The 10645-nt window shown below is 38.8% G+C and overlaps 1 protein-coding gene across 1 annotated transcript in view; it reads left to right on the forward strand.

Annotated features, from left to right (window-relative positions):
* Positions 1–10645, forward strand: part of PRDX4 (peroxiredoxin 4) — an 18045-nt gene continuing 7400 nt past the window's right edge. The window contains exons 1-4 of the mRNA XM_004283077.3: positions 1–371; positions 4621–4738; positions 7536–7652; positions 10151–10273. Coding sequence (XP_004283125.1) covers positions 128–371; positions 4621–4738; positions 7536–7652; positions 10151–10273 — 602 coding nt within the window. The 5' untranslated portion in view covers positions 1–127. The remainder of the gene's footprint in view (positions 372–4620; positions 4739–7535; positions 7653–10150; positions 10274–10645) is intronic.

Here is a 10645-nt window from a genome sequence, read left to right on the forward strand (position 1 = left end):
GGAGGCGGGGCAGCTTTCTCTCGGCCGCGCTTCGGCTCTCGCGGGCGTCCGGCGCGGGATTGTAACCGCCTGGCGGCGGGAGAAGTAGCTCTCGAGCCGAGGGACGTGCGACTACCCTCGCGTGGTCATGGAGGCGCGGAGGCCGCCGCTACGCGCGACGACTTCGGCCCCTGGCCGGAGCCGAAAGCTTCTGCTGCTGCCGCTGCTGCTGTTCCTGCTGCCGGCCAAAGCTCTGCGGGGCTTGGAGGTGGAGGAGAGGCCCCGAACCCGCGAAGAGGAGTGCCACTTCTACGCGGGTGGACAAGTGTACCCGGGGGAGGCGTCCCGGGTTTCGGTCGCCGACCACTCCCTGCACCTCAGCAAAGCCAAGAGTAGGTGGTGCCCCGCCAAGGCGGGGTGACCGGTGGCAGAGGGAGGCGGGAGGTGGGGAGGGCCAGGAGACACGTGTACCCTGGTTACGGTGGCTACCCGGGGGCCTGGCTTGGGCGGCACCCCCTGGGCTGCCTTCGGTCCCAGGGAGAGCCTGGCTCTCTCCTTGGGGGGTGGGGGGGATGGAAGGGGGTGCGAGGTGGGAAGAAAGGGATGGGTTCCACTAATCAGATTTTGGAAGAAGTAGTGGTTACCCCCGAAGCCACAGATGAGGGAAAGAGGATGGCACTGGTCCGGGGCTTGCAGGCGACGAGGATGTTGTGCAAACTGAAACACTTCCTCAGACATCGCAAAGAGCCTGCAGCACGTCGCGTCTGTTCTGCGATTTCGGGGAAGAATGCATTGATAAGTTGAATAATGATTCACAGACAGTTTGATTAAACAGAAAAGTGGCTAGACAAAATGCTCAGGAGGGCAAACGTTTCATTTTTCTTTTTTCTTTGATTGTTGTTGCATCTTATAAAGAAGACTATTAAAAGCCACCTTCCCAAAGACCTGTGTAGTTAATGGGTATCCTTTGTGTTTCTCAGAAATGAGGAACTTGTTACAGGGTGTACTTTGGAGGCTCTTTGTACGGAAATGGGAAAAGGGAGGTTAGAAGTAATGCATTTGGGTTGATGATAAACCTCGTGGCAAATTTGTGTCCTGCCAATTTGGCTTTTGATTATTTGCATTTCTGTCCAGTGTACACAACTAATGGCCACTTTCAGGAAGGACACATCAGACTAAGTAGGTACTGAGAAAGTTGTGGCCTGCTGCATCTGGATGTTAAGATTAGCCCCAAAAAAGTGGCTAGGGGCTAAAGGATAAACACTGTCCCTTACTCGCTTTTTCTTTTTTTTTTTTTTTTTGCGGTACGCGGGCCTCTCCCCGTTGTGGCCTCTCCCGCTCCGGAGCACAGGCTCCGGACGCGCAGGCTCAGCGGCCACGGCTCACGGGCCCAGCTGCTCCGCGGCACGTGGGATCCTCCGGGACCGGGGCACAAACCCGCGTCCCCTGCATCGGCAGGCGGACTCCCAACCACCGCGCCACCAGGGAAGCCCCCTTACTCGCTTTTAAGCAACTTGCTTTTCCTACTGACCATTTGGCATTCTGAAGATGTGTATTTGGCTTTTGTGGTACAGTTACAGAATGCTCCTTGCCCAGGTTCAGTGAAAAAAAGTAGTGCTTCACAATTATGAATCCCCAGTGTTAAATTGCATGTTGTTATGGCTTAGGATGGAGTGGGAGTGATAAATGAGAAAAACTGTTTCGCCTTCTTAAACATCTGCAGTTCTTTCCTACTGAAAGTTATCTTTAGATTTTTGTTTTTAAAAAAGCTAGTGTTGCACTTCTAAAATCGTATTTCCAAGTCCCATTGGTTTTACTTGCCTGGGAAGATATTTTGAAATATGTCAGCCAGTTAAGTGTTTACTGGCATTACATATATTTTTCATAACAAATCCCATCCAAGTCTGCACACGGAAGCAAAAAATAGTAGTAATAATAGATTTCCCTCTACCAGCAAACCTTTTCAAGTTTTAGGTATTTGCTATATTTCTCTCATGTGTAGGCTCATCTAGAATTAAAATTACAAGGACTTTTCACTCATAAAATGGAATGTTATGGCATTATTAAGTTCAGACTTTCAAATAATTTTTAGTAACATGAAAAACTTCATGATCTACTGCTCCCTTTTTTAAAAAGTGGGGCACAGGGCTTCCCTGGTGGTGCAGCGGTTGAGAGTCCGCCTGCCGATGCAGGGGACACGGGTTCGTGCCCCGGTCCGGGAAGATCCCACATGCCACGGAGCGGCTGGGCCCGTGAGCCATGGCCGCTGAGCCTGCGCGTCCGGAGCGTGTGCTCCGCAACGGGAGAGGCCACAACAGTGAGAGGCCCGCGTACCGGAAAAAAAAAAAAAAGTGGGGCACAACGTGATCCAAATTTATGTGTTTAAAAAAGACTGGAAGGAAAGACATCAAAATGTTAACAGTAGTTAAATTATGGGGGTTATGGGGAGAGGGGATTTATTCTTCTTTATACTGCTCTGCATTTGCTTTATTAATTATATGATTTATATTCGGGACAATTTTTGTTTTTTAATACATGCAAGGGTTTGCTTTGGGAATTCCATTTATAGATCTTAGCATACTGCATTCTTTTTGCTCTATAAACTGATGACAGTTTTTTTTTGAACTAACACTGCAGTTCTTAAATCAAGAACCCAAAATTTCCCAAGAAAAAAAAAAAAAAGCAAGCAAGCAAACCATATCCAGGATATGAGGGCCTGCCTTTCCACCACCTTGCCAACATTGTGTTATCATTTAACAAATCTTACCCAATTTGCTAAGCCAGATAATAACAATAAAGTATTCTATCAGTGTTTAAAAAAGAAAAAAGAACCCAAAATATCCAAAATCAAGATTTTCAGAACAGAATTTTTCAGTTTTATTGGTTTTCCCAATATGCTAAAATCATTAAGGACTATCATTGTAACACATTTTTTAAAATTATAGTTAATTTATTATAGAAGATTTATTTTATTTGATTTGATTTATTTGGCCACGCCACACCACAGGGCGTATGGGATCTTAGTTCCCCGACTAGGGAGTCTTAACCACTGGACCACCAGGGAAGTCCCTGTAACACAATGTTACAATTATAAACTCACACTTGAGTAGCATTTTAAGTAATGTATATAAAGCATATATAGTTCTGTATCCTTCTGCTATCTAATTCTCCCTTCTAGCCTTTACCAAATCATACCAAGATATTTCTGGCTCAAGATAAGGAATCACATGTTACATATTTTTTTGGGGGGGAGGTTGTTTTTTACTCCATTTTACTAAAAATATGTTTTCAACTACAGTAAAATGAAAGCAAGCAATCCTCTGGTATTTCCTGAAATACATCCTTAGGAAAATAACCTCTTTGGATCTAGAAACTTGGCCTCTTTATAAATTACCTTGCAAAATAGAAAATATTTCTCAGTGGTGAAATAAAAGATTATTCTTATAAATCTAAAAACAAAAAATAAAAAACAAAAAAAAAGTCAGCTGAACTCTACAGTGTGCTTAGTAACATAGTCTATTTACATTGTGATGCAACTCCTTATCTGGGCAGGGACTGCTAGCCAACAGATCATGCCCCACCAGGCGTCTGCAGGCTACTCTTTGAGTAGCACTGTACATATGGGGTAGGAATAAACACCTAACACTTCAGTTTAAGCAGGGTTCAAGCTAGACTCAGAGAACATGAACGTTTGTGTGAAATGTTCAGGGTATTTTTAATCCCTTCTTGCAATCAATCAAAAAACTAGTTTCTATTCTGTATACACAACAAATAAGGCACATAGTAGAAGGTGGGGGTGATTTTAAAACTCAGGATCCTTGCCCACTTTAGGAAGTTTGCCACCTGAATAGAGAGAAAATCTAATGCCAAAAAAACCTACTTATACTTAGGCATTAATGATAAAGGCCCAATAAATGATCTGTGTAGACCACAAGAGCTCATACGTGCAGCTGGGGGAAAAAGCTCTGAGGCGATCTGCCAAAGCATCAAGGTAGAGGGAAAATGTAAGCAGGTCTTTTTTTTTTAACATCTTTATTGGAGTATAATTGCTTTACAATGGTGTGCTAGTTTCTGCTTTACAACAAAGTGACTCAGTTATACATATACACATGTTCCCATATTTCTTCCCTCTTGCGTCTCCCTCCCTCCCACCCTCCCTATCCCACCCCTCCAGGCGGTCACAAAGCACCGAGCTGATCTCCCTGTGCTATGCGGCTGCTTCCCACTAGCTATCTATCTTATGTTTGGTAGTGTATATATGTCCATGCCACTCTCTCGCTTCGTCCCAGCTTACCCTTCCCCTCCCCATATCCTCAAGTCCATTCTCTAGTAGGTCTGTGTCTTTATTCCCGTCTTACCCCTAGGTTCTTCATGACTTTTTTTTTCTTAAATTCCATATATATGTGTTAGCATACGGTATTTGTCTTTCTCTTCCTGACTTACTTCACTCTGTAGGACAGACTCTAGGTCTATCCACCTCATTACAAATAGCTCAATTTCGGTTCTTTTTATGGCTGAGTAATATTCCATTGTATATATGTGCCACATCTTTATCCATTCATCCGATGATGGGCACTTAGGTTGTTTCCATCTCTGGGCTGTTGTAAATAGAAAAGAACATCATATATTTTTCTTTCTTAGTTTCCAAGCCAGCACCTTATTGGGAAGGAACAGCTGTGATAAATGGAGAATTTAAGGAGCTGAAGTTAACTGATTATCGTGGGAAATACCTGGTTTTTTTCTTCTACCCTCTTGATTTGTAAGTAATACATGTACATAGCAGCTAGTAAAACCTCAGTCATTATCAGTCATTATTCAACAACATCAAATATATGAAATTATTTTATTTAGCACTTGTTCTTAAAGGGAAAATTGAGATGAGTTTTTTCAAGAAGGTAACATCTTGAATATATTTCAGAATCATAAACCATTGATCCCAGTACTTATGTCTACATGATTGTGTTATCAAAATGTAATCATTAGAGGAAAGCCACATTTATATTCATTAAGCTATACTTACTAAGGCAAGAAAATGGACTGAGAATATTTTAGAAAGCATTTAATTGCAAGACTTATGCCACAAATCTGTTTCTCTGTTAACTTGAATGTTTATATGCCTTTTTCTCTGGTGATGCCATTTAACTATGGTTTTACTATTTTTATTCTTTGCTACATCTGTTGCTTTTCTGTGATTTGAACATTTTCCTGAAAATACTGGATATGCTTAAGGAATAATACCTATTAATATAAATTATGGTTATGGGGGTAGTTCTCCTACTTTAACTCTGGCAGTGAGCACTTTTGTAGATAGAAAGTTGACTCAAAGTAAATACTCTTGGAACTTTAGTCACATTGAGGATTTAACTTTGAGTGTTTTTCAAATTCCATGAAAGCGAAAAGATACCAAAGAGAGTTATCCCAACTTTTATCTTTTTTGTTTGAATATATTTTTTGGTTACAAAAGTAAATAGAAGATTCTTCTGTCTTTGCCACTGTATATTAAGGTCGTTTTTACATGAGGAGTAATCTAGAACTAAGTAAATATATTTTAAACTTGCAGGGAGGATATACTTAAGCTCATATCTTTAGGTTGTCTCTAGGCCAGAGGTCAGCAAAGTTTTTCTGTACAGGGCCAGATAGTAAATATTTTAGTCTCGAAGTGATCTTCATTGCAACTACTCAGTTTTGCCTTTGAAGCACAAAACAGTCATAGACAATACTGAATGAGTGTTGTGCTCCGTTGAAAGTTTATTTACAAAAAATAAGATAGGCCAGATTTGGACTGTGAACTGAAGTTTGCTGACCCCTACTCTAAATCCAAATCGAATTCTCATAAAAATTTGTACATTGAGGCTAAAACAAATCATGAATCTGCATAATATGTAATATTTTAAATTAGTAAGAACTTGCTTCTTTCTAATCAACTTGTACTATGGCTTGACTAGCTAAAATGTATTATATAACTTAACTTCAAATAGAAACCAGAAGTAGAAATTTTAATATATATAAAATGATAGGCCTTCTAAATTCATGCTGTAAAACTGAAAAGCAACACATATATTAAATATATTTGATGCTAAACCTGAATTTTGAAATTAGTGTAACATAGACAAATATGCTGTTTCTCCAGTGTTATTTAAAACTCCATAATGAATAAGATATATCTAATTAGAGCATGATGTTAGCAGTGGTCTTCTGGGGCAAGGAGCTGAGAGAGCTTCTTTCTGTTGTTTCTGTGTAATGCCTGCCGGACTGGGCCTGGTTAGAGAAGGAAGAATCCTGAGACATTTGCCACAGTCTGCAAGGAGGAAAGTCAGAATTCTGCCAAGATTCTGCAGAATTTCAGTTTTCTGCCTAAACTTTAAGTTGGGCCAGTGTGTCTCTAGGTAGCATTTCTTGGAATAATAGGAAAGAGGGCAGGGGCCGATCATTCCTACCTTTTGGAAAATATTAAAAATACATTCATAGGCCAGGTTTCCAGGGACATAAGCTGGATTAGAATTGTCTGCTTGCATATGGCAGTCCTCCACTCGAACAACTGAAACATTTGAAAAGCCTGTATTGGGCTGTGGTAGGAACTTGTCCTGTAAGTCTGTTTTTCAAACTTTCTTGACGATGACACATGGTAGGAAATACATTTTTCATTGCCGCCCAATACACTTATACATACAAGGTAATATTTAGTCTGTATGTACCGGTATAGTCATGCTCCTTAAAATACTGAACAACTTCCATACCAACGCCCTCCCCAAGTTGCCCCTCCCACCTAGTCCCTTTCAGAAACCTCCAGAGAGAGCTAAAGCCAACCTTGAGTTAAGGTGGTTAAATATTTTTAATATCACTCCTGAATACACACATATATATGCACTTATATATAAATATATATGCTTTATAACTTACCCTTTCTGTGTGTGATATATGTGTGATCATACTTTCTATTTCACTTTTTTAAAATGTTGGTTGGAACTCAATAAATTGGCTTAAGGAGTCCCTATCACTGCTTGAAAAATACTACCCTAAGGTAATATTCTCTAAATGTGCCCTTCTGACAACAGGACTGGGAGACGAGGTAGTAAGTAGAAGAGGACCTTATCAAGAAAGGGAGGGGGGTGAGAGAGTATTTCCTCATCTCCAAAATAGAGATAGATGCATCTAGCTCATAGGGTTGGCATAGGAAGGTTAAAAAAAATAGTGAAACAATGTAAAATTTGTATTGATCCTTTGAAAGCTATAAAGCACTATATAAAGTATTATTGAATAAAAGCTAATAAAATGGGGGATGCTGCCATAAGGGAGAAGAGAACATTGGTTGACCACTGATCCATTAAGTTATAAAAGTAAAGTTTATCAAGATGTAATTGGGAACTCTGTACTTTTTTAATTAAATAAGATTTGATCAAATAACCATTTTTTTAGACTACTCCCATCTTGAGAAGCTTCATATATAAAATTGTTCTTAATGTGTGTTTTTACATACTAAAGGTGTTTATAAAAACAAAATCATTTGAAACTAAGTATATGTGTATTCTGAGAATAATTCTTTTTTTAACTTTCAGCACTTTTGTGTGTCCAACTGAAATCATCGCCTTTGGTGATAGAATTGAGGAATTCAGATCGATAAACACTGAAGTGGTAGCATGCTCTGTTGATTCACAGTTTACCCATTTGGCCTGGTCAGTATCTTAAACTTAATATTTGTAGGGAAAAAAATGGACATACTCTTAAATTATGGGCAGACAACTCTTAACATGACAGGAATATAGAGGAGCTCCAGTGGCACAGTCAGTTAGTGCATGGTACTTGTGTGACGGGAATATAGTTATTTATCAGACAGTTCAGGAATAAATTTATCTGAGAGCTGCTAGTTCAACGAAGGTACAGTAAAAATGCTTAAGGATTTTATAGGACATTTCAAATTTGGGGGAAAAAAGTTAAATTCAAAAGATGTAATATCCATAGCAAAAACCACTGAATTGTATGATTACTTTATTATCATAAATTGGGTAACCTTAATCTGGAGAAATAAAATCTAAAATACTATGTCTCTCTGTTACCCAGTTGTCTAGTATTAAGTCAAACTCAAAATAGCTTTTATCATTACTTTTTAAGAAGCAATGATTTTTTAAATTAATGCTTTAAATAATTTTTAAAAATTCATTAAACATGAAAAGATGCTCTGCCTAGTTAATTGCAGAGAATTTACAATAAAATGACAAGAGATGACATTTTTTTCCTCTGTCTGGCCAAGAGTTCAAATATTTAAGAATTTCATCCAATGTTGATAAAGGTGTGAAGAAATGGTACTTACACAAACACAGTTGATTCAGCATTTCTGGAGAGCAGTTAGGCAACATGTTTCAAACATTGAAATGTTCATGTTGATGTGAGTTTTGTTTTATAAATTTATTTATTTATTTTTGGCTGCGTTGGGTCTTCGTTGCTGAGCACGGGCTTTCTCTGGTTGCAGCGAGCGGGGGCTACTCTTCGTTGTGGTACACAGGCTTCTCACTGCGGTGGCATCTCTTGTTGCGGAGCATGGGCTGTAGGCTCGCGGGCTTCAGCACGCAGGCTCAGTAGCTGTGGCTCATGGGCTCGAGAGCTCAGGCTCAGTAGTTGTGGAGCACGGGCTTAGTTGCTCTGTGGCATGTGGGATCTTCCCGGACCAGGGCTCGAACCCATGTCCCCTGCATTGGCAGGCGGATTCTTAGCCACTGCGCCACCAGGGAAGTGCCTAATGTGAGTTTGTAATAGCATCCATAATTTTGTTCACAAAATTTTTGCACAATAAAGATTGTGCAGAATTATTTTGCTTTTAAAATTTAACATTCAATTCGTTAAAGTAACAAAGTCAAAACAGGTTTTTCTCCATTTACAATTATGTATATAAATATATATACATGAATATATTTGTATATATAACTGTAAATGTATATAAATTATAAATTATACACACACACATATATGTATGTGCGTATATGTAAGTAAAAGTTTAATTGGTTCAGGAGCTACAATTTAAATTTAATTTACATTTCCTTAAGTAATTGATTCTCTTAAGTATTTTAAGATGCAGTTATATATTTAATATATTTAAGCATCTGTTTTCAGACAAACTTTCCCAAGAACTTAATTCTTGCAAATCTAATAAATAAATAGGTGTGTCTTAAGTCCTTTTAAAATGTTTCTTTACTAGTTATAAACTAAAATTTCAGATTACACATTCTGAATTGGAATCATAAAGTGAATCTGTTATTTTAACATGCCAAATCTCTTAAACATTATAATTTAGTATACAAATATATAGATTATTTCTTAATATAAAAATATTAAAACTATGGTTTGAATTTGCTTCATCATTTCTATAGTAATTCTAAATCTTTGCAGGATTAAAACACAAATCCATTAAGGAGAAAGTTATGTCATCCCAAATAATTTGGGATTGCTTTCCCAAGGAATTTTGGGGGATACATTCTCAGCTGGATAGGTTTCATATCAACCAGAGATTTCTACTTGGATGTCAGAACTGGGGCTGCCAACATCTGGAGCCACAGTTCCCTGTTTCCTAACGGCTACGTCAGTGTCCTACCATGAGGGCCCCAACCCACATCCTCCAGTTTCAAGTTGCAGAATACTTAAATCTGAAGACTGATGAGTCTGAGATTACAGCTAACTTCCTTGCTGCTTCAAGTGGACTTGGCATTTCTTGTCTCTCAGAATATTAAAATGCCATCCAGTTGTATCGTGCTTATCTCACAAGGCTTTGTCTTGCAATCACAATTCTAAGGTTATGCTTATGACAGTGCATATCCTTTGATCCGTAATTCCACTTCTAGGAGTTAATCAGACAAGTATACAAAGTTGAGAATTATCAGGATTTTCCAGCAGTGTTTATAAAAGCAAAAAAAAATGGAATCAATTTAAATGACTGTCAGTAGAGATTAGTAACATATATTATGTCTGTACATTAAAAATGTGATGTATATCTCCATATTTAGTGTTTAAAGGATATGAATATATTGTTAAGGGGAGGGAGAGGCAAGAAAAATAGAATGTATATTAGCCTGTCTTTGTTAGAGAATGTGTGTGTTGTGTGTTTGTGTGCATATGCAAAGAAAGAGTGCTGTTTTAATATATGCCATTTACTTAACCCTGAAAGGTAAATTTTCTGTTACAGGATTAATACCCCTCGAAGACAAGGAGGACTTGGGCTGATAAGCATTCCACTTCTTTCAGATTTGAACCATCAGATCTCAAAGGACTATGGCGTATATCTGGAAGACTCGGGCCACACTCTTAGGTACCTTTCAGTGGTTTTACATTATGACAAATATGAATATATTTGTAATCCTCCTTGAAATGGAGTTAGAAGATACAAGGTTTGATCAAGAAATATTTGCTCTGTTTGCAAAAATGTTGTAGATACCGTTAAAAATAATTGTTAAGTGCCCAACTTAAGCTATGTGAGTGTCACAGACTGTTAGAGCCAGAAGATTATTTAGAGGTCTTTGACCAACCCTGTCATTTTACATAAAAAACAGATTCAGAGTTCCATGGACTTAGCCAAAGTTACTACAGTTAATTGCAGAGCCCAGACATGAACCCAGGTCCCCAAATGGTTTGTCCATTTCTTTCTCCTCTTTTCCAAACTGACTCTAGTAATGGTTTTTCT

This window comes from Orcinus orca, chromosome X (assembly GCF_937001465.1).
Source record: "Orcinus orca chromosome X, mOrcOrc1.1, whole genome shotgun sequence".
In the NCBI taxonomy this organism is placed as follows: Eukaryota; Metazoa; Chordata; class Mammalia; order Artiodactyla; family Delphinidae; genus Orcinus; species Orcinus orca.